This window comes from Argentina silus (genome assembly GCF_951799395.1).
Source record: "Argentina silus genome assembly, chromosome: X".
In the NCBI taxonomy this organism is placed as follows: Eukaryota; Metazoa; Chordata; class Actinopteri; order Argentiniformes; family Argentinidae; genus Argentina; species Argentina silus.
In genome coordinates, this window is record NC_139653.1 from 17,462,605 (window position 1) to 17,486,950 (window position 24,346).

General features: G+C 42.9%; 2 protein-coding genes across 4 annotated transcripts; both read left to right on the forward strand.

The window, feature by feature from the left end:
- The first annotated feature begins 2,253 nt into the window (after positions 1–2,253).
- On the forward strand, positions 2,254–9,873 carry LOC310822518 (uncharacterized protein). 3 transcript variants are annotated; one of them, XR_014554899.1, is made up of 8 exons: positions 2,254–2,400; positions 2,636–2,867; positions 5,578–5,760; positions 6,174–6,260; positions 6,591–6,629; positions 6,896–6,934; positions 7,053–8,503; positions 9,434–9,873. XR_014554899.1 is itself a non-coding variant. In XM_083694879.1 (8 exons), the coding sequence occupies exons 2-8, from the start codon at positions 2,644–2,646 to the stop codon at positions 9,483–9,485; spliced, it is 723 nt and encodes a 240-aa protein (XP_083551005.1). In that variant the 5' UTR covers positions 2,254–2,400; positions 2,636–2,643; the 3' UTR covers positions 9,486–9,873. The 3 variants fall into 3 exon arrangements, 2 of the variants coding, with proteins under 2 accessions (XP_083551005.1, XP_083551006.1); XM_083694879.1 differs by having other exon boundaries at positions 7,053–7,151; XM_083694880.1 differs by having other exon boundaries at positions 6,594–6,629; positions 7,053–7,151.
- An 809-nt stretch (positions 9,874–10,682) lies between these two features.
- On the forward strand, positions 10,683–24,037 carry LOC310823457 (heterogeneous nuclear ribonucleoprotein L-like). Its single transcript, XM_083696318.1, has 14 exons — positions 10,683–10,789; positions 11,710–11,828; positions 13,054–13,291; positions 16,551–16,636; positions 16,930–17,026; positions 17,153–17,225; positions 19,902–19,934; positions 20,314–20,382; positions 21,627–21,886; positions 22,059–22,180; positions 22,383–22,584; positions 22,891–22,948; positions 23,172–23,282; positions 23,602–24,037. The coding sequence occupies exons 1-14, from the start codon at positions 10,712–10,714 to the stop codon at positions 23,658–23,660; spliced, it is 1,605 nt and encodes a 534-aa protein (XP_083552444.1). The 5' UTR covers positions 10,683–10,711; the 3' UTR covers positions 23,661–24,037.
- Positions 24,038–24,346: the final 309 nt, after the last annotated feature.

The following is a 24,346-nucleotide window of genomic DNA, read 5'->3' on the forward strand; positions in this document are numbered from 1 at the left end:
AAACCATAAACCTGAATCAGGCTGATACTTATACAGCTCTGACTGCTAGCAGTGACAAGGCTGCCTACCAACTTGATCACGCAGGGCACTGATGGGGTGCAGGTGTCATCTCGTTTATAATATGACGGTGCAGCAAAATGCAAGCTAACAGTCAGGTTTGAACGGTCAGGTTAAAAAAAGCAACAAATGAAAATAAAATGAGTAAATGTGTTGTTCTTTCTGTCTATTAGGGCTGCAAGCAGGTATATTTACCAACATTATGTAGATAGCCTGTTGTGTTATGCTATATGCTTGAAGATAATCTGGCTGCAGTTCCCATCTCCGACACATTACTACGTTTGGAAGTATTACTGTAACGCGTCCCTTGTGTACAGAGAGGCGGACGCAGTGTGGTGATGAGGGAATGGTCCCGTTTATTAAGATAATAATTATTATTTCAGTTTCCACTCCTTGGATTTCCAGCCCTCCTTTTCCAAAGCAGAGGCACACACATCTTAAACCCTTTCGTCAACGAGGCTTCATTCGCAACAGGTGCGCAACGAAGCCTCGTTTTCGTAAACCCCGGCCACGGTCCTGTAGCTCCCTCTACAGGCCGAACGCTGCATGTCCCCCCACAATTACATTGTGATGGCAACTTTGCCCACGTCAGTGTGGATGACTGATGATTATGACTCAATGACAGACAAGGGTTTTGTGATAGTTCATTTGAATTCAATTCCATTTGTATTTTATATTTGGCTAGAGCAAATATAAGTTCTCTTAACAGTCGGCTGTAACCTATATGAAAAAATACTATAGAAATACTATAGAAATACTACAGTAGAAATACTATATGTAATATGTAGTGTAGTAGTTAGTGTAGTATGTACTATGTTTTTACAGAAACTATAGTACTTATTCTATAGTATATATACTATGCTAGTATTTATAGACCTACTATGCAAATTATACAGAAAGCCTTATACTGCAGTACTTACAGTAGTTAATACTGGTAATGTGCTAATTGAACAGTCAATGGGTATACAGTATTTCTATGGTATACTACATGATGTACAAATACATTTTAACTATAGGTAAATGTCTACTCAGATAATGAAAGAAAACACTACATTAGTTGTTATGTTTGTTCTTCAATGTATAACAAACTGGGCGTAGGTATAATAAGCCTTCTTTATTCTCAGTTGCCGTGACATTGAACATTCAACTAGCGGGCTTAACTACTAACAACATCTAGCATCAGCGCGAATACTGCGCATGCTTAAACCCCAATGCATACTGGGAACTGGAGTCCTATAAATGTTATTAACACATAACACCACATTAGTAGTACAAATAATAATATTGTATTTAGAATCATCCTCAATGGACACCGTTCTGTAGGGTTGTCTGTGTCAATGACTTGTTCAGAGCCCTAAAAGGAATGGATCACATTTAATTTTACAAATAGGTCCAGCCCTTGTCTAGAAACAACCCAATTAGCTCCTAAACACTTCTTGTATATTTGAAAGGATTTGTATAGGTGTAATATGGTACTGTAGCTTCACCTTGCCTTCTGATCACCCTATTACTTACACCTATCAAATCCACAAAAGTGCCCCAGGATTTAGGAGTTGTTTCTGGACCATTCAATTACAACATCTTCTATTTCCTTTCCTCCTTAAAAATCTCATTCATTTTAAAGGCTGAGGTTCACATACCTGCCGGTAAGAATTTATCTATCTCTGAAAAACTCAAATTGGGGTGTGATTTGAGTGGGAACTGACCCTGGTCTGTGTGCAAGAGTGTGTTTGTATCCGTCTCTCACCTCTGCATAGTGGGCTACGGAGCTGACTACCACAGCATACTGGTACCTTCCTGACATCAGCCTGGTCCACAATGATAGAATGGGCAATGTGAGCTGGTAGGCCACAGTAAAACATTTGGTAAGCCACTTAGACACATTCTAGAAGTGTTGCCGAGTAGATTGGTACTAGATATGTTGAGACTGGGTTGAAAAAAATATATTTCTGTACAGTCCATTATTCTCGGGCAATACTATTTCATCAAGGTAATTAGGATATGAGAACAATTACAAACCCTTTTGGGACATATCAAACATGATATGAATTAATATATACGTTTAAAGATAATTAGCATATTGTGACATTGTCCCTATTTACAATGTTTAAATACTAAATGGAGTTTAACATGTGCGCTTTTATTTTGAAGAAATCCTCATTTACATACCTTTACATTCACCGGAAGTAGGTGGACGGTAGGGAGCATACGGAACACAAATGTCTGTCAACTAGATTACTCTGTTTGGCTAGATAGTTAGCTACATAAACAGTCTTCGTCGATTGCGTTATCTATACTTCATAAACTGTGACTTGTGAATCAATTTCGGAACTGCAGGTTATGGTACGCTATGCTAGCATTAGTGAAATGCACATATTTGCGGTGTAAACACATAGCTAGCTACACATGAATGGCGTATTTTTAGCTAAATTAGTATAAATCTCAGTAATCTCGGACGCCAGGTTAGATTAGTCGGTGCGCCGCAAATGTAACGCCGTAAACTACAACATGTTATGTAGTTAGCTAGTTCGCTCATTGCCAGTAAGTAATATTCTTGCTTCACCCTTCCTTCCGACAGGTGCAGAGATGTCACATTATTCGTCGTCCCGCAGCTCTTCTCGTAACACAGACTGTAAAGTATATGTTGGAGATTTGGGCAACGGTGCTGCCAAGGGTGAACTTGAGCGGGCGTTCAGCTACTACGGTCCTTTACGCAGCGTTTGGGTGGCCAGAAACCCCCCTGGTTTCGCCTTTGTAGAGTATGAGGATGCACGGGACGCAGAGGATGCTGTGAAAGGCATGGATGGAAAGTGAGTCCACGGTAACAGATAGCCCGAGCGGACCTTACAACTGTACGTATGTGGGGTCCCCTACTTTCTTGGCTACCCGTGTACCTCCCAGGTACCTCCAATTCTGCCCACAAAGGGTTAGGGATTGGGATTTGATGAGCCTGGGACTACATTTTTTACTTTCAAACGTATGCCAAACAAAAATCCTTGATAGCAAAGTTTAACAAACTATACAACTCTATGCACAAGGACTACTTCTAACAATTCCAACTGTTAGTCTCAGATGGAGTTGTTAGAAGTAGTCCTTGTGCATAGAGTTCTATAGTTTGTTCAACTTTGCTGTCAAGGGTTTTTGTTGTTTATCATCATTCTCAATGGAATTTACTTGGTCTCCACTGGCTTTGATTTCCTCACTGTTCAACAGCAAAATATTCATTTATTGGAGCATGAGATGATGATGATGTTGATGTGGTGCTTGGTGAGGATGTTGATGCAGTGGTTTGAAACTACTACTGTTTGATTTCCCACTGTTTTTTTCGGCTGTCCCTGTGGAATAACCCTTGTGGAACCCTTATATGTTCCATTTAGACCCCTCTGTGAAAAGGGTTCTACATGGAATCCAAGAGTTCTACATGGAACCCAAAATGGTTCCTTAAAGGGTTCTCCCACAGGGACAGCTGAAGAACCATTTAGGTACTATACAACCTGTACAATAAGTGAATGTAGCCAATTCAATTTCAGTAATTCCGTTACCGATATGATGGTCATTATTTTACCGATTTGGTAATACAATGATAAGCAGTTATTATTCATACTAAATTCAAACTAAATTGATATCAGTAAAAACACTGCAAGTATTTGGGAGGTCTACCTATACGTTTTACTTTTAACTTTAATTATCCTCCCTCTTCATGAAGCAGAGACATTTTTAAATATCTTACACTTATGTGGGTTTTTGGTAACAGAATGATCCAGAGACTGGGCAATGATCTTAATCTTACAGAAGCCAAACCATTACCTAAAAAACAAATATAAGTGTTGATATTAGTTAACCAGGTCTTTACTTAAACATGAATGAGGTTTGATGTTTTTCTAAACACCTTTAAATACCTTTTGGGGTAGATTTTTTTTCTTGGACACTTTCACTGTCTTTCGCTTTCAAGATATGGTTTTCTCTGCGGACTACCTCATTAAGTTTGGTAGGTCAGCACATATCCTTATTTTTCCATTTTGCTTGGGGACCTCCACCATCTCTGAACACCAGTCAGTGGGCCTCTCTATCCTAGAGATGATACCCATTTCTTTCATCCTTTCCAACTCATCCTTTACCTTTTCTGTTAAAGGGGATTGGCACATGGTGTGGGGTGGTAAAGGCGTTAGGGACTTCATCTTCTCTTAGGTGGAATTTATAGTCGCCAGAGAATACTTTTGGGAATGAATTTGTGAAAACCTCCCCTGGGCTCATGACTTTGTTCACATGCATTTGTTCACGTTCATTAGTTCCAGTGCCTCAATAGCTTGCAGTCCCAACAGAGGTCTGGCTGACTACACAGACTGGCTGGGTGGCATCTTTGTCTTTACTTTCAAGTTTAAACATTATCTGCTCTACTACAGGTAATCTCTTACTACTGGGCCCATACAGTTTTTTTGTTTGTAGCGAGCAAAGGGCAATCTCTAGTGTATTGTATACAGTTTCATTGGGACAGCTGTCCCAGCAGTGCCTGTGTCTAGTTTGAATGACACCACTTCACCATTTATTTGTGCCAGCCAGGATTGTTTTCCCCTATATCTCCAAAGAAAATGTGTCCCTGCCTATGACATTTCCTGCACTCAACATCCTTTGCTGGACATGCCTGCGTTAGCGACTGGTGCTGTTTGTGATTGTCTTTCACAATGCGTCTCTATTTGACGTTTCACTCTGCGATAATGCGTGTATCTCGTTGCTATCCTCAGCTAATGTAGTGCCCCCACTATGTATCCCTGCTTTCTGTTTCTTTACTGACTCACTCTGCCTGACCTGGTTTACAACTTTAGTCAAAGTTAACTGTGGGTGTAACTGTAATTTTTCAGAAAGGGAAATGTATCATTTTCCCACAACAATCTGATCACAGATAAATTTACATGATCTGACAGTTTATGAACAGCTGTGATAAAGCTGTCGGCAGATTCTCCATTCTGACAACTGGGAGGGAGTCAATATATCCTCTACTTCATCTCCCATAGTGTGTTTCATGTTATTAACTTGGAATCCTTCCTGTTTCAAATTTGAACTCTGAGGCCACGCAATACCTCTCAACCAGCATTTTTAGCGTTTTGGCTAATTCTGAATGTCCGTACAGTCACATTTATTTTCTGGGGGGCTCATGCAAAAACCTTCAGTTGTGGCTGACGAGTACCTATTTGCGCCACTAGCTTGAGGATCCCCAGCATCGACTGACAACTTGCTAGCTTATCTCTGCAGTCGCTAGCTCCTTGAGTCTGATGATGAGACTTTCAAACTGTGATTCGCTCATAAAGTCTCTCTGGAGACCTCAGTTTTCACTTGGTCTAAATTTCGTATTTTATTTTAGGAATATTCAAACCACTCTGACACCATGTGGTAATAAGTATGGAGGAGACATAGACATCGGTGTGCATTTTCAAGTATGTTTACTGAACTCAACAATGGACATCGTTTTACAGTCCCGGTTTCTTCTCCTTTTACCCCTAAATCCATTCCTCTTTCCCTCAGGGTGCTGTGTGGCTCTCGAATCCGTGTGGAGCTGTCCACAGGTATGTCCCGGAAGACCAGGCATGGCCGGCCCAGCCGTCGTCACTTTGACCCCAACGACCGCTGCTACCAGTGCGGGGACAGGGGCCACTATGCCTACGACTGCTACCGCTTTAACAAGAGGGGGGGAGGTCGCCGGAGCAGGTACTGTAGTGGTTGTTATTTGAAAACACGCTTGGTAAACCATTAAAGTATCAGGAGAAAATCTATTAAGAGTGGTATATGGTGGGGCGCTTAGTGGCGTAGCACACTAATGCGCTTACCACATAATCGCAAGGTTCCCGGTTCGATTCTGACCCCCGACCTATCTTGCATGTCATCCCTCCTCTCTCTCTCCCATCCTTCCTGTCAATCTCTACTGTCTCTATCCCAATAAAGCAGAAATGCCCTAAAAACATATTTTTAAAAAAAAAGAAAAAAAGAGTGGTATATGGTGACAAACTATACTGCCCAGGTTAGATTCTATGGTCTCTATGGTTTTAGTAGAAGTATCAGTTTTCCCCTCATGTTAATCCCTATGGGAAGAGGCATCGAAAGCGTGTTTTTCTCTCTGACAGATCACGTTCCCGATCCAGGTCTCGCTCTCGGTCTAGGTCTCGTGGCCGCCGCTGTCACTCGCGCTCCCGCAGCAGCAGCAATGGCCGGTAAATTAACATTACCATAGCTTCCCCTTCAGTGCCTGTAGTCCCAGATATGTATGGGATGGTTTCCTGGACACAAATTAAGCCTAGTCCTGGACTAAATCACACTTTCAATAGACAATCTCCATTGAAGACACATTTTAGTCTAGGGTTAGTCTTAATCTGTGTCCAGGAAACCAGCCCTGTGTGTGTTAAATCCATTTCTATGACAGTCATGGTGTGTCATAGGAATTGGCTGAAGCACATAGACATCTGGGACTCTGCAACCTGCTCAGTCGTATGTCCTTCGTATTCCCCTTTGTACTGATATCTGTGTTTTTACCCACAACACAGCAGGAACCGCTCCCCATCTTACTCCAAGCGTAGGAGCAGGTAACAGAGAAAGAAGCATGTCACATTGTTGTTTAGTTTTTATGTCTGAGCAAACCAGTTTAACCAGCCATGTGTTACTGAACATATATTCATAGGAATGTTACATTTCCTTTTACTGACCTTTTCAGTTAATTTCCTTGAAACATGCTTTAAAACACTCATAACTGTGACATACGGTATGACTGCAATTTATAAAAGGAAATGATAATAAAAATAGAAAGTTAAAAAAAAAAAAAACACTCATAACTCCTCTCCTCCCTTATTAGGTCTGGCTCCCCTGCACGGTCAAGGACCCCTGTGAGAAGGTACGTCCAAATGTATTAAGGGAGCAAAATATGCTTCTCTTAAAAGCAGTTCTGAGGGCTCCCCTCAATGTTTGGGGATGCCTTCAGGTTTTTTGTTCCCATGTTTTTTGTCTTGCAGTCGCTCCCGGCCCCATTCCAAGTCAGGGTCCAGGGCCAGAGGGCGTTCAGCCTCCCGCTCTCACTCCAGATCCCACTCCCCCAGCCACAAGAGGAACAGGTAAGCTCTCCGTCATGTCAAGCCTTCACAGCTGCCATTGCAGTGTCTTAAATGTCATAACATAACCAATCGTCTTTTTGTCTTCTAGCCCTTTATTTGACAACACTGCTAATGATATTTGTTTTGGATGATTTGGAACATGTTTTTGCTAATGTAGTTCAATAGAATACGCATGTGCCCCACCCCCTGCCCCCCCACACACACACACACACACATACACACACATACACACACACACACACACACACACACAAACACACATACACACACACACGCACACACACACACACACACACACACAGATACACACCTATTTGTAGTCAAAGATTTCATGTTTTCAGAGATGACAGTGCAAACCTATACTCAGCTGAAGCTTAGGATCTGTCAGACAGGGCTAGGTGTGCCCAGGTAAGTCATAGGTAGTCCATGCCTCCCCCCTCAACCTCAGACCAGCCTCCACCGGAAGTCTGCCAACGTCCCCAGAGCCAGAGAATGCACAGAACATCAACTTCGAGAGAGACTAGCTGGTGCCGAAGATGGGTGGAAGAGATGCTGGAGAGGAAGGGGAAGAGAGAAGCAGTAGTTAGGGACTCTAACACAGTTAGGAACATTGCCCCACCCCAACCCCCCTCTTATCTTTTACAAATACCTGATTAATGTTATTTTCTCTTGGAGGTCACCCAGCCTAGAATGACCTGGCCAGACCTTGATTAGCTTCAGAGACGCGCACACAGAGCTGATGAGCCCTAGACTACAAGAGGCGCTGTTTGGGTGACGGCTGGGGGGGGGGGGGGGGGGGCGGGGGGGGTCTTCTCTTTTCTCTTCTCCCTCAGATCCAGCCTCAATTTGATTAGCTTCAGAGGGCCAGAGAACCTCAATATGACCCCAAAAGAGAAATCTGTCGTGATCAGACTCCGATGACCAATTGCTACAGGCCTGGGTGTTTTTGGTAAAGAGTGTGGGAGTGGACTACACAAGCACTGACCAGGGTTCATCCTTGCTGTGTTTAACGTCCTCCGGGAGGTTGAAAAGAGCTGACCAGAGATGGTTAAAGAGGGTCATCCTACCGACGCATGTTCTGATGAGACACATCCTACGCGCGCGCACACAGTTGTTCCACCCCACTCCCTCTCCTAGACACCCACGCACCACAGAGCTGAGCGCTGAGCCGCGTTCAGTCGACCAGTTCAGGCCCCCTTCCCTACAGAGCTTCGACCTCTCGCTTAGCTTCTGAGAGGGTGTGAGAAAGGCGAGCTGACGAGAGATCAGACTTCAAGACCCTCCGAGTGTGTCTTCGAGTTGTATCATCCGTCGCTTCTCTGTACATGTTGTTTCTGCCACTGTCTCCAAAGGTAACCAAAACCCAAGAGTCAATGTAATTTATGATGAGCACCCAGACTTGTTCGTCTGATACTCCCTAACATATTGTCCCCTTACCCTAACATTCAACACTTCAGAGCATGGTGTGTGTGTGTGTGTGTGTGTGTGTGTGTGTGTGTGTGTGTGTGTGTGTGTGTGTGTGTGTGTGTGTGTGTGTGTGTGTGTGTGTGTGTGTGTGTGTGTGTGTGTGTGTGAGAGAGAAATTATATCTTTGGAATAACACTACATAATTCACAACTTGGTCTAGTGATACAGGTCATGATTTTTAGGGTGGATGTAATGGATATTACTCATTTAATTAATTTAGGCCAAAGTCTTAAAAATAACCTGATTGCTTTGAATTGATAAAAGTCAACATGAGTGTTTGCGCTCTTGGGTTGAAGTTTCTGCAGAGAGGTGAGAATGTGTCTACTATGCAAGGTCAATAGGATTACTAAGCACTTTTGCCATTAATTTGAGCTGTCAAAAGCAAGTATTTTGTAATTAATTTGTTATGGGTGTTGGGTGCCATCAAGTTCAGCTCCTGCCCTGCTCTTGTGAGTTTTTTGTGAAGTATCACATAAAACAGCACTGAAAACACCTCAGTTGCATCAAACTCCCATCCATTTCTTTGGCCTTGGGAATTTGTACTTGATTTCACACAAAAAACTAGGGTGCCCCTACATGTTTTAGTTTGTCCTTTTGCCAATGCATTAAATCCTCAAATCAGTTGGATGGGCTTTCTTTTATCACATGAAAGGATCCTGGCCTAGAAAATTGGGTGAAGTGGGAGTGCCGATAGAGGTGCCTATAGAGGGCAAACAGGGCTTGAGCTGTGATTGGCTCTGTGATAGGTACCGGGTTGCTGTGAAGTGGACATTCTGGTTCCGCCCTGCACTCACACTCCTGTCTGTCTGTTTCAGTCGTTCCAGATCTGCAAGCCAGAAAAAGAGCCCGACCCCAGGAGATGAATAGAAGATGAAACTCCTTCCCAACCCCCCTCCAACCAACCTGCTTTAGCCCTTCTGCTGTTTCATTTAGTCTTTGATCCCATTCATTAATTTGAAACGGCCCCATCCTTATTTGACGCTGTGTAACTATTGTACAGGATTAGCTTCACACCTAACCCTGCATGCCTCAGATGTCACATTCCTAAATAATTATTGATCTGTCTACTGCCCTTTTATAAATTAAATATGTTCCATCTAATCGTTTTCACTATTAATGGGATTTGTAATCTTGAAATGTAAATGTGTTCCTAGTTCTGATTTACATGCAGAGTGGCATTGAGTAAGGGCTTTTTACATTTCTCTTGACCTTGACAGTGGCAGTTTTATTTTGGAATAAATCTCTTCACAATGTCTTTGTGTCTTATTTTCTCCAGTTTCTTTCATGGTCTTGCATGCCATTTGACAGAATGTGTCAAGAAGAGTAATCATTTTACATAATTATATCAAGTATATTTATTGCATGTTAACAACTGCAAACTGAACATTCATGCTGTCATACTGAAACATGTATTTTACCTTAGCACTTTTGGTATACTAGTAGTTGTATATAGTATAGTAACTAGTAGTTGGCATGTAATCAAGCAATACTAATTGTCTGCAAGGCATTATCACACTTTGAAGTCTCTTTGAAACAACCTCTAATGTGATGATATTCATTCTAATCAGATAGTGTTTGGTTCTACCCCAGCCATCCATCTGTTTTTATGTGTGTTAACTATGTTTAGAACTGAGCGTTTATTTTACCATTCATGAAATGCCCTCCTGTGTCTCGCGCATTTCTACTGTTTTTTTGTTTAGTTTTTTTCGTTTACAAAATACACATCAATGGAAAAACACAAACAATGTGAGTATACAAAAAACAACCGGGTGAATACAGACATGACAAAATTACAGAAATACCTTATGAATAGTATATCAATTAACAGTTATGATCGCTTTATTTATTTAGGAGGAAAGTCCATATATACAAATTCATTCTTAAAAAATAAAAAGAACGTCTTCTTGTTCATACATGCTAATATATGCATTTCTACTGGTTCTCCATTGGTGTAACATCCAGATTGACGTAGGTTTAAAGCCAATTGGAAGCAGAAGTGGACTCAACCAAGCGCGCCCATGGGAGTGTCTCTCTTCTGACTTTACCGTCCATTTCAGTTCGTCACATCACCAACCTTTTTAAAGCAGGACAACATGGCTACGCAGACGAGCCGTTACTACAGCGAAGGCAGGGCAACGAAAAGACAAAAAACCGACGACGGAATGGCCACAGTAAGTATTATACTACCGACTTAAATCAGGTATTATTGCTAGAAAATACACACACGTTAGCAGTAAAGTTTGTTTTCTGCTTGATTGAAAATCGCCCTGCTCATACCCATCGCGACGCGGCGTTTCAAAAAATCTTTTGCACTCGGCGACCCTCACGCGCTGTGCAGAACTCATTTATATGAATTTCGCAACAAAACTCTTTTCGTCTTGTGCTACTCCATTTTAAACGTTCGAAGGTATTATTTATCGAGTTACCGTGTAGCTAGTATATCTCCACCCATCTACCCTTTATTGTTTGTTTGAATGAACGGGAGGGGGGTGGTAATTCAGGCCACACCATATGGATATAGCTAGCGCTGTTAGCTTCTTGCTTTGTTCTACTAGCTAGCCTAGATGCTCGCCTGCCAGGAAATCAGCAAACCAGCTGCTGGTAAGCTAGTTAGCTGACAAATGTACAAACGAAATAATAACAGGACTAGATAATATCTAATGTCCTCTCAGTTATTAACGATGTTGGCTAATAATCTTAGCAAGTTATGATTGTGGAAGTAGTCTACCGGCTTAAATGACGACTGATTTTGGTCATTTTGATCTGCCATGGCCCGGCTTGTGTCGTTAGTAAAGCGGTATTTGGCGGTAGAGTGAAGGCAGCTGCTCTGAGTGACTATGCACATCGAACAATGAAACTCACCGGCAGCCACTATTTTAAGGAATTTGTGAATTCGAGCATTCATTAATTCCCCATGTTTCCGGACGGTCATCCGCGTTTATCCCATACTAGGTATATAAGTATTCTTTAGAGGGTTTTCACAGATATCTTCATATTTGACATACCTGTGGAAACTACAGACCGTCGATGTGCTGCTTAATTCTCACTCATTCGAATCTAGCAATGTCTAAGTTTAATCTATTTTTTGCAGGAAGGCTATGATGACCCACATAAGACCCTCCCCTCCCCAGTTGTGCACGTGAGGGGCTTGGTGGATGGCATCGCGGAGGCAGACCTTGTGGAGGCACTGCAGGAGTTTGGACCTATAAGGTGATGAACGTATTTTGATTGTTTCTGTTGTAAATGTCTCAATTGTGTGTTTGGCTTTAGCCCTGTTTATAACTAGGATTGTATTTACATTTGACATTGTGCATGAATGCCATGTTCTCTTTGATGTAAAGAAACTCCTACCAAATGTAAAAGATAAGGCTGTCCCCTATGGGGAATTCTGCTGCATTAAAATGCATCACAGGGCTAGACGTGAAGTATTTTTTGCAGCTGAGTCGCATCACACACTCAGGGGAAGAAAAGTTTTTTTTTTTGAGAAGTAGGAGGACAAGCACTGGCCAATTAAACATTTACTCAAACGTCTTAAATTAAGTATATTGCGTATAGCATATCGAACCATGGTAATGTGGCAGTGAGTGAGATTCGGTCAGGCCTATGCTCTGCATGGTTGGTGGCAGCAGCTGGAGACAAGCAGCTAATCTCAGAACCTAGTATCTCATCTAGAGTGACGTTCTGGGGCTGTAGGAAGTTAACACTGGGGACAGGAAGTTGTCAGTTGTCTCCACCCACCTAAAGTTCTCTGTAGTTCGAGCCACCCTTCCGCCTGCCCTTTTCACAACCAGATTCCAGTTATGGACTTGGCTGAAGATGGCATAGAAAACATCATTTTACATGTGAGCAGTCTGCATTCAATTCTACGTTTGAAAGAAAATTCTGGTTGAAATCACTGCCTCCGTTTCAAGCACTCCCGTAACTCCTATTTTCATCAATAGAATTTATAGCTTTGGTAAAATTCACCAGAGGGATAACAGCCCCCAGTACCACTTACATGACTGGGGCTTGGTGAGGCTTGTCAGCGGCAGTAGAGTTGTCACAAATGTTCAGTCACCGATGACAATGATATATTGGTAGTCTCGCTAAGTCAGACTTTGTGCAGATTCTACTGACGAATAGAGTAGAGTGCTTCATATGGAGACAGCGATTTCATGCACACTGCTCACCTGCGAAATACTCAAATTAATCTGTTTCAGTTAACTCCATGTTTAGCATGGGGGCGGGGATGAGGGGGGTCATTGCATCCAATTCAGATGGAGCAAAAAGTTGAGGGGTGTGGAATTGCTTACAACTTCCGACAGGACTTTTTACCTCCTGCGCCCACAGATTCTCAATCAAGATTGGTATTACTAAATTGGAACTCACAAAGAAGTTACTATGGAGCCATGCTTGGGCATTTAACAATTTTCAATTTTTTTTGTTTTTTTTACAGCTATGTGGTTGTGATGCCTAAAAAGCGCCAGGCCCTAGTTGAGTATGAGGACATGAACAGTTCATGCAATGCAGTGACGTATGCAAACGACAACCAGATCTACATCGCTGGCCATCCCGCCTTTGTCAACTACTCCACCAGCCAGAAGATCTCCCGGCCAGGTGACCCGGATGATTCCAGAAGTGTTAACAATGTTCTACTGCTCACCATCATGAACCCAATCTACCCTGTCACCACGGTAAAGTGCTATTTCACCTTCCTCTCTACGTGCCACATTGATGTCAAATTGACTTTGTGCTTTTAGTCGGAATGTATCAATACTGGTATGGGGCCAATACAAGGTTTAAATACTCATACTGGGTATTGAAATGCCCAGATACCCCCAAAGCAATACTAATGTCCGCAAAATGCACAGTTGTACAAAATAGCTTTCCACTGCCTTGCTTTTTCTCAAGAGTACAACTGGGGGGGTGGGGGGAGTAATTGATTTAGGGGTGGCCTGGTGTACCCCAGTCCCTGGAGGCTTTTTCTTCCATTACAGCACTACACTGATGCAGCAAATTATGCATGGTCGACCATGCGTCATTTGTTTAGTATGATCAATTAATTGGGGTTCATGCAAGACTCTGCATTGGTGTGCTGTCAAATTTGGCAATTTTATGTCTGCTACAACTGTATGCCTCTAAAATTAAAAATGGATTGTCTAAAATGTAGGATCACTTCAGATCATCCCAAGAAGTGATGCGAAAAGCCTCCACAACATCAGCCAAAGCACTCAAGGCTTCTTATGCAGTGTCTTTGCTTGTAGCTAAAGCTAAAAAGCCATTCACCATAGCTGAAGACCTGCTGCTTCCAGCCGCTATTGTATTGGCGGAGACTATGCTGGATATAACCGCAGCAGACAAATTAAAAACTGCCTTTGTCAAATGACACAGTTAGCCGCAGAATTGATACGATGGGCGCAGACATCGTTGATCAAGTAGTGGGAAAACTTGGCGAATCATTTTCATTTTCGCTCCAGCTGGATGAATCAACTGATGTCAGTGGACAGGCACAGCTTCTTGCTTTTGTGAGATACATCGATACTGACGACATTTGTGAACATGTGCTTTTCCGCAAGAGTTTGGAGGGGAAAACAACTGGAGAGGATATTTTTAATGTTGTTAATGCATTCTTTGGTGAAAACGGTTTGAACCGGAGATCATGCACAAGTGTCTGCACTGATGCGGCCGCACCAATGACTGGTCACGTCAAAGGGCTGGTTGCGCGAGTGAGGGAGAAGAACCCTGATGTGCTGTGGAATCACTGCATCATACACAGGGAAGCAATAGCATCAAAGAATGAGTCCTGAGTTACACAAAGTTTTGAACGACGCTGTCAAGATCATTAACTTCATCAAGTCAAGGCCACTTAATGCGCGACTGTTTCGCAGCCTCTGTGAACATATGGGCGCTGAACACACGCAACTGCTGCTCCACACAGAAGTGCACTGGCTTTCCCGAGGCAAAATACTTAACAGGCTGTTTGAGTTACGCTTGGAAGTGCGCACCTTTCTGAGACCATGGATCTCCCCATGTCACCTTGTTTGAGGACATGCACTGGCTTGCAAAGCTATCCTATCTTGCAGATATATTCAGCAAACTCAACGAACTGAATGTGTCTGCAGGGAAAGGACACTATCGTTCTGAACCTGTACGACAAGGTGGGGGGTTTTCTCAAGAAAGCAGAGCTGTGGAAGGCATGTGCAGAAGGGGATTTCACCTGCTTTCCTCAGGTGGATGCTTTCCTTTCCAATGAGGATGTGGATAGAGCTCCAGTGAAGGCAATAATAGAGGGACATTTGGCCAACTTGACTAGTGGTTTTAATTCTTACTTCCCTGATATTCAAGAGAAATCTGCACAGCTGGACTGGGTGAGAAACCCATTTCTCTTGGCTGAAAGCAAGAGAATCAAGCTTCCTGTCAGTCTTCAGGAAAATCTCATTGATGTCATCTGACCGTGGCCTACAGATGCAGTTTGAGAGCTCCACTCTCACACAGTTTTGGGTGTGTGTGAAGAAGGAACACCCTGAGCTGGGAAAGAAAGCTTTGGAGCAGCTACTACCATTTGGATCGACTTATTTGTGTGAAACCTCCTTTTTGACAATAACCCAAATTAAAACAAAGCAAAGAAAAAAGCTATGCCTGGAAAAGAGCCTGATCACTGCAGTTGACTCCCTGCCACCCAGAATGACTGAACTCATCAATGAAGCACCAGGCCCATGTTTCCCACTAAATTGTGAGTATATGCACCCTTTTAATGTTCATCTTTACACTGCCAAATAGAACGCACATACATTATTTTATGTTCATTTTCTTTTTTTCTCCCAAAAATGTGTCACACCCCCCAGCGCCAGTGCACCATGTCCTTGTCCATCTTGTCTGTTGGGTTGGTGTTCTGTGGATGTGACCAGGCTCCAGTTCCACTGTCTGTCTCTGTCTCTGTCTCTCTCCACCTGCTCAATACACACCTTTTGGCCATCACCTCATCACCATGCAGTTATCTACCCTGGCTTTCCAACTACTCATCACTAGATTGTACTAGTTCCTTTGGTAGTTTCTGGCCTTACTGCGTTGAGGCTTGTTACTACGTTTCGTCGTATTAGCTACTGGTGTTTTGTACCTGTTCTAACTCTGATCTCCCTGTTCCTCGTATCAGATTCCACCTACCTACCCACCAGCCTGCCTGTCCGCCCACCGGCCTACCCTTCCACGCGGCCAGTGCTATCTGCCTTCCAGCCGCCTGTCCACTGCCAGACTACCCCCTACCCTTATCCCCCCATTAAATACCCAAACCTGCTATGCTTGTCCGACTCTGTTTGCGCCTGGTTCCCCCGTTCAGTGCCTAACTAAATGTTTTGTGCCGGTGAAGGAGGTACTCAGCTGAAAAAAATATTTTAAAGGGGGTACACTAGCAGAAAAAGTTTGAGAACCACTGGTCTAAATCCCATAAAACGTCATTACCCCTTTAAGAAAAGCTGTCATTCTGTTGCAGATGACATTAGACCTACAGTAGTAGCTTACATGAAATGCTTCCATTTAAAGTAAAATAACAAACTAAACTCAGCGATTGAACTGGTAACTGGGCTCTTTTTGCCCCAGACAACTCGTGGTTGACTGTCACCTGCCCTCTGATTTTGACTTGCAGGTGAATGTGTGTTCTGAAAGTGCTTGAAAGAATGGGCAATAAAATTGCTAATGCCATGTAAAGAATCTTCAGCGAGTAGACTAGTTGTAAATGTGATGACGATGGTGCACGAGCAGCAGTTGTTGAATGAAATGATGATGCCAAAGCACGTAACTCATGAAATTGAATGCCAAAAATGCGCTGAAATATTTTTGGGCATGTACCTGTGTTTTGGGGTTGTTATTGAAATATCTTGTTATTTTTGCCCTTCGCTATCTGTATATCGGTGCATCCCTAGTGTTCTCTAATAGTGACTTGATGTGTTTCTTCAGGATGTGCTCTATACTATCTGCAATAACTGCGGCCCTGTTCAGAGGATTGTCATCTTTCGGAAGAACGGTGTCCAGGCTATGGTGGAATATCCTTTGCTAAAGAAGTTCTTATTCTCAGACCCCTCTCTCAAATTTACGTCATGTTGAGTAATCTTTTCTCAACCGGTCTGAATCGTCTGACATAGTCTTTGGAGTTACTATTGTGTCTTCCTGTCATTTGTCTAACAAAATGAATGAATGATGTGAGTTAATTTGGTTAGATGTTTTGACATGATGCCAGGGGCTGAGGCAATAAACTCATAACAGGAATGTGTTTTGGTGTCAGTCTACACACTGCTGTTCCCATCACCCTAGAACATCATTCCTTGACTCCCCTCACGTTTGACTCTGTGCAGAGTGCACAACGGGCCAAGGCCTCCCTCAACGGGGCTGATATCTACTCCGGCTGCTGCACACTGAAGATTGAATATGCCAAGGTAGCTCAAATGTTTGGCCTACATGGTTCAGAAGTTTATTTTGTATTGCACAATGTAGATATAGATCATGAGATAAGAAGGCTTTGATTGATAAAGAAAACAATATTATAATATTTCTTCCCACAGCCAACTCGGCTCAATGTATTCAAGAACGACCAGGACACCTGGGACTACACCAACCCCAACCTGAGTGGGCAAGGTAACTCTTAGCCTCTCATGGCCCTTCATGACACTACCCAGCACCCTTACTGTCAGTTGGGGGGGGGGGGGGGGGGGGGGGTTAGACTTTCAGTGGTAACACTACTGAGCACAGGTGTTCTCTCTGACCAGCTTGATGTCCAGCATCATGTCATTCAGTTTGTTCGAGTCCAGCCCTAGGCTGTCGCCAGGGCTGGACTGGAAAAGTATTCGCCAGCCACTATGTTTGAGCTAATTGGATTTTTCAGGGAGTCCCTCTGCCTCAGTGGTGTTATCACCTGAGGTGTCTGTGTGGTCCTCTGGTGCCGCATCGTCGCACATCCAGACACTAGTGATGAAAGGAGCAGCTGGATGAACAGATTTAATGCTTCACTCTGAGACTGTTGCTACCAATGGCTTTTTATTTGCATATACTCTATATGCCACCTGTTGGTTCTGTCCTGCAGGTTCTCTAGTTTACCTTGAATAGCTTGTTAACTCTAGAGGAGTTGGAAAACTGCTTAAGGACACTAATTTCTTAGTTGTTGAAAGGGCAGAAAAGGTGGGAGACTTGCAATCAAAAAAGACTGCAATAGTCAATGCTAATTAGACAATTATTTTTTTAGTTTGTGACAATCCATCTGATATGCTAGTCATTCATACACCTAGTTTTCCTGCCCTTGAGCAAGGAGGCTTATTTCACATTGCTGTTTCCCCTCCCAGTCTCTTGTGAAGCTTTCTCTACAAGCAGCCAGCTGCTCCTTTTATCCCTACAGACTACAACTGAAAGCACTGATCTTGCTTCAAAACAACAACCACTCTGATTCAAACTTCGTTGGAACATGCATATTTGCATCGGGGAGACACATTGTTCCTGTCAACACTACAACAACACTATCTCAACCTCCACCGCTCCTACTCCATTAAGGACATATCCACTTTCTGTACCAAAACAGAAGCATCACGGCCCATTTACCCCTCTGACACTGGGGAGGGATAGAGACTACAAGACCATGAGAGCAGACATCTTTTCCAACATGTTTATAAACTGACTCCCACTTCTCATCTCTGGTACCGCAACAGCATAGCTACAAAACCAGCGTTATACCGTCTCTGCTACAACACATTTTCCATGGGGAGTTTGGTTGTTGGGACATTGGCACTAAGCTATACTTTTCCACACCCTCCCAGTTTTGTGCGTCCTAACACATTGAAAAGCAAGTCATCACCTCACTGCTGTGAAGGAAATCCTTTGACTGATTCCCACCCAGAAGAGACACCACAAACAGACATCCAAACAGAGACAAACGGTAGTGACAGATGGGGCCAAGCATGTTCACACAGCAGATGAACCATACTGATATGAACCAGTTAAGACCACATATCTGGGTTGTGCATGTTTTTGTGCTCCTGGTCTTGAACACAACAAAAACATGTTAAAACACTACCCAGAATCCTTCACTTCACTCCTGATGTTGCTGCACTGACTCCATAGATGATTTTCACCATCACTCTCAGACTTGTAGCCAATCACATTGGAAGGATTTACAACAGACAACTGATGAAGACACTACAAACAACATGAACAAGCATATGCACATTCAGACAGATTTTTTGCAAATATCTACCCTAAGTACCTCATGGATTCAGGTTCTCTGTTCTGTTTTTCCTCTTCTTTCCTACTTGTACTGTTCTTGCTCCATGCATCCCTGTCTAGATTCCCCCCTCTTTCTGAGTGCAGCTCTTTTTAGAGTTTTTAGTCTTTTTAGTACCCGTGTAACACCTTCCATGTGATGCAGGTCCTGCAATTTGCTCCTAAAGAGGACCCCCCCCAGTCTCTGAAATGTGCCCAATGGCAGCTTTGTGGCCAGCCAATGGTAAGAAGTATATTCCATGCAGAACTTAGATCACCAACCAACAAAGGACATTACTGCAAAAATGAGCCAGGAATCGGCCAAAGGTTGAAGTGGTCTTCCGAAGAGGAGTGGGTGATGGATGAAAGGATGAAATGAACATGGCTGGAGCGCGGAGTAATGGGCCCCCTCTGCAAAATAACTGCAAATATCTCGGGCTTTGGTCATTCCCCCCTATAATATCCATGCTGTAAGTAGACTGTCTTGGAAAATGTTGTTACACATTGTTCCAGTTTCAAACATTCATGATGCCTCAAAGATTTGGTCATTACTACATTAATTGTACTGAGGGGGGATATTTTTTTCTGTCGCCTTGTTCTCTAAGTGGGGACCAGAATTAGGCCTACTGATTGCATTCATCTGTGCCATGAAGCGGTTGTTTTCAGGCCCCTCTGTGCCGACTGACCCCACATACTTCATGAGAAGAAGGGCACTGTGAGGAGCACCCATAGTGTTCCCTCATGGGACATTATTCCTTTATTCAGTGACTTGCAGGAATAAAGCAAATTTGTGTGGCTTTCCACTAGGGGGCTCTTGGTAGTGGTTAGAGCTGTGTAAGTCACTTTTTACAAGTAAGCAGTCTAGCCAGGGTATCCTGTTAAAAGCAATGTTGCACTCATTTGTATAAGCAAATTACCACACAACTGAAGACTTATGAATGTACATTATTGTTGAAATGGTCCCAATTACTCAGATTTGGACAGAACCATATTAATTTTGTTATGTAAGTGAATGCCCTTAATCTGGCTTGAGTTTTGATATGTATGCAATGTGTACCTGTGCAGATGCAGATGCTGATGGCAATGGGAGCAGTTCAGGTATGTTTGTACTTATGTTAACTACTTTATCTGCCACCCTCTCACACCCCTAACTTCTTCCTCCTTCTGCCATGTGCTGACTTTTGTTAGCGTCACTTTTAGGTGTAGTTGTTAATATTGCTCCCATCTTCATTGCATTCATCCTGTGATGATTGAGCTGAACATAGACACAGTTATTTTGTCAGACACTGATGCAGGATATTAGTATGGTCAGTGTGCTCCCTTTTCTCTCTAGATTTGTTGTTTTTCTTTTATCCTTAATCCTCAATGAATAACAAGTACTGTTGGTGCATTGGCAGCCCTGTCTCCTGTTGCTTCTTGACAATTTATTTCCTTCTCTTTCTTTCCTCCCCTGGCCCTCCTCCCTCTGTTGCCTCAGATGTAAATGCCAACCCCAATAAGCGCCAGAGACAGCCTGCCCTGCTGGGAGACCACCCTCCAGAGTATGGTAAGACTGTCCTGGGGACACGCCACACGCTGGCCTTATATTGCTTGCCTCACACTGATGGGTGCACTTCACCACAACAGTTACCTATATGGATGCTTGTGAGTAAACAAAGGTTTCATCAGATTGGATAGTGCCAGTGTGTTCCACAAGGAGCAGACTAGTTTTGGAATGCTACTTTTTCAGCATCACTACCGACAATATCTGTATCTACTCATCGTTTGTTGTAGTCATCACTCTACCACCTAAATAAAGCTTTCATCTTTATAATGGGCCACTTTTAATACGAGTGGAGAAGCAAGATAAATGTGGAATGTAGACATTAATATGCACGAGAAGTGCGATAATGTAAAATGCCCCAGATTCCAGAGAGCTCCTGCAACCAACATATTCTTTGAAAAAAAAAAAAGAAATAAAATAATTTGAATCCAACCATGGCATTTCAGTTGTTGCAGTGAAACAACTGCAAATATTTTATTCAAATGCAATACAAAAATTCTTATTATTTAATAAGAATTATAAGTAAAATGATTAAGTAATAATGTTCTTACTCAAAAAATAATTCATGTGTAGAATTGTCAAGTCTTCTACTCAATACCACAACTCCATGTTGATGGTGGGTGAGTACAGGGGTTTTAAATGGCTATAACTATTCCACAAATAAGTGTGGGCTACCATGGACGACAGGCCTAAAGCCTTTTTAATCAAAGTAGTTATGTAGCCATGTGGAAGTTAAAAGTATTGAAATATTCAATGATATCGCTGTATATTTGGGATGTCACCGCCGCAAAAAATCCTGGGGGGACAGAAGTTAATTTGGCTGGTTACTTGATATCCTTATGGAATACACTAGTGGAGAGCACACCTTTCCCAAGAGCAAACAGCTTAGGAACTTAATTTATTTGTTTTTATGGTTCAAAGTTGTTTTATTTAAAATTGTTGAATTTTAAACCACTAAACTTTCAGAATGTACCTTTAAGAGTCAGAACTGACATTTAAATCTGTGACTGTGCGCCCAGGGAAAAAAATGCAACATGCAGATCTCAGGATTCGAGATTAACCACACAATGGCAGTGAAGTGGTGCTGTGTAGTCAAATCTCTTGTCTTAACCTAAAGTGGTAACTTTCCACAGAGGCCTCACAAAAGGTGAGGTTGACCACTTTGTAAGAAAACATCTACCTCTTCTGTTTATGCCCATCTCAACCGTGTTCCTTTTCTGTGCCCATGTTATCCTTCATGTTCTTAGGTGGTGGAGGGTATGGTTATGACGAGAGCTATGGCCCCCCGCCACCGCCACACTATGAGGGCCGTCGCATGGGCCCTCCAATGAGGGGGAGAGGGGGACGAAGCTTTGGAGGACCCGGTTATGGCCCCCCTCCTCCACCCCCTGGCGAGTACAGCGCCCATGCAGACTCCCCAGTGGTGATGGTGTACGGTCTGGAGCCTGTGAAGATGAACGCAGACAAAGTCTTCAACGTTTTCTGCCTTTACGGCAACGTGGAGCGGGTATGTGTTGAGTGAAAAGGGGAATGTGTTTCTTCATTTAGAAGTTGTTGTGCACACACTGGCCCTGTTGATGGCAGTTGTATACCTTGTGCTATTCAATCTGCTTATAAACTTTCCCAGAAGAACAGTCTTTTGTGGTGGATAAATTAAGTATCGCCTCCCCACCCCTCAGGTGAAGTTCATGAAGAGTAAACCAGGAGCAGCCATGGTGGAGATGGGAGACTGTTACGCTGTTGACCGAGCCATCACCCACCTCAACAACAACTTCCTGTTTGGGCAGAAGCTCAACGTCTGGTGAGAAGTCTTCACTTTACAGCACACTTGAGTCAGCTGATAATGCAGCATCTCCTTTTTGTTTTGTTGCTGTGGTCTGACTTTTATAAATATAAATGCATCTTAAAAAGAAGTGTTGTCAATGAACAAGGGGAAAGGGGCTAGTGATTATTTCTGGACCTTACTCAGACCCTGTTTCTCTTTCATTTCTTCTCCTCTCCAGTATATCCAAGCAGCAGGCCATCGTGCCCGGGCAGTCCTACGAGCTGGAGGACGGCAGCAGCAGCTTCAAAGACTTCCACGGCTCCCGCAATAACCGCTTTACCTCCCCAGAGCAGGCGGCCAAGAACCGCATTCAGCACCCCAGCAATGTCCTACACTTCTTTAACGCTCAGCCCGATGCCTCTGTCGAGATCTTCGCACAGGTGAGTACATAGGTTCCATCCTAAATTGCCCCTTATCTGCTACCCCCTATGCACTCTGAGAGGATTAGATTGGTTGTGTAAGTAATGTGTACTTTAGACCTGAGAGGATTAGACAAGTGCATAGAGCGTAGGGGCAAGGGGTTGATTTGGGGTTCAGAGATAAATTTGCAATTCAATTAGACAAAAGTACAGGTAAACATTTGGCATGTGCGTTGTTTTTCTCCGGGAATTCATTAATTATATTCAATCAAGTTGAACTATTCTTGAATGGAGAACACCGATGTCAAGTGACCTTTTTATTTTCAGATCTGTGATGAGCTTGGTGTCAAGAGCCCCGCGAACATCAAACTTTTTACAGGAAAGAGTGAGTATACGGTCACTGGATAACCTTTCATTCAAGTTAGACACCACCAGGGATGTAGTGGAGGATAAACTGCATTTATAAATTGATTAGCATTTGTGTTCATTTCTTCTCGTGATGAGTTTACTCAACTTTTTCTTCCATTACATCCTTGGATTCTGAAAGTAGGCAGTCTTTAATGTGGGTCAGTGGTGCAACATCTGATTCAGACTGTTCTTTGTGCCAGGCGGTGCAGCGCCGAGTGAGCGTAGTTCGTCAGGCCTGCTGGAGTGGGAGTCTATCAACGACGCCATGGAGGCATTATCCATGATGAACCACTACCAGATGAAGAACTCTAGTAAGTTAAAAAATATTTATTGTTCTATTGCTTGACAAGTTAGTTTCAGCAGTATCCAGAGACAACATACTTGGCCGGTTTCCCAGACAGAGATGAACTTATTCCTAGACTAAAATGTGTCTTCAGTAAGTGTCTCTTATCGACTGATTTAGTCCAAGACTAGTCTGTCTGGAAATCATCCCACAATGTATGAGCTGGTTTTCCAAGGTGTTATTAACAGCAACTACAGACAAACTCCCCATGCTGTACATTCAAAATGGTGAAATAAAGAATATGGTGATTGTTGGTTCTAATACCATGTTTTTGTCTTTCTCCTCAGCCGGCCCTTACCCATACACCCTCAAGCTGTGTTTCTCTACTGTTCAGCATGCAAACTGAGCACCCACCATTACGTCATGGAGAATGTTCCACATCCAACCAGCGTCCCTGCAGCCTCCGCCTGTATTTTGACCTTATTGTCTGTTGTAGACAGTTTGTGTGTTTCTGCAATCATATAGAGTTGTCCTTCTTTGGTATTAAGTTCATAAACTCCAAACGTGTGAAATGATAATACAAATATCAGTTTTTATGCCAGATGGATGAATAAGGAAATATGCTTTAGTATCTTTTTGTCTTTATAGCTCTCCCATGTTGATTATTTTTATTATTATTGCTGCCTGCTCTGTACTGCGCCTCCACAACAAGCCTGTTGATATTTAGAGGAAGGAGAGTTTCCTATGTTGTAAGAAAAATAAAATAAATTTGAAGTAAAGTGGGCCTTGCTAATTTAAATTTCATAATGGATACAATTTCCAGCCAGTATTGTGTAACCTGTATAGATCAACATGCTTTCGAAGTTGTGCGTTTTGGATCAAGTCACTAGATGAGATGTTGGTCAAGTCGTTGGAAGCTCTGCCAGGATAGAATCCTAACTTGATATCCGTGTGTGTAACTCCAACATTCAAGGCTTTGGCTGTGCTGCATGCAGTCAGGTGGAGTTAGGATAGGGAGAATTTTATTGGTCTACAATGTGGATACTGTAAAAAAAATAAATGTAGTAACCATTTCAAATACTGTCTCGTAAC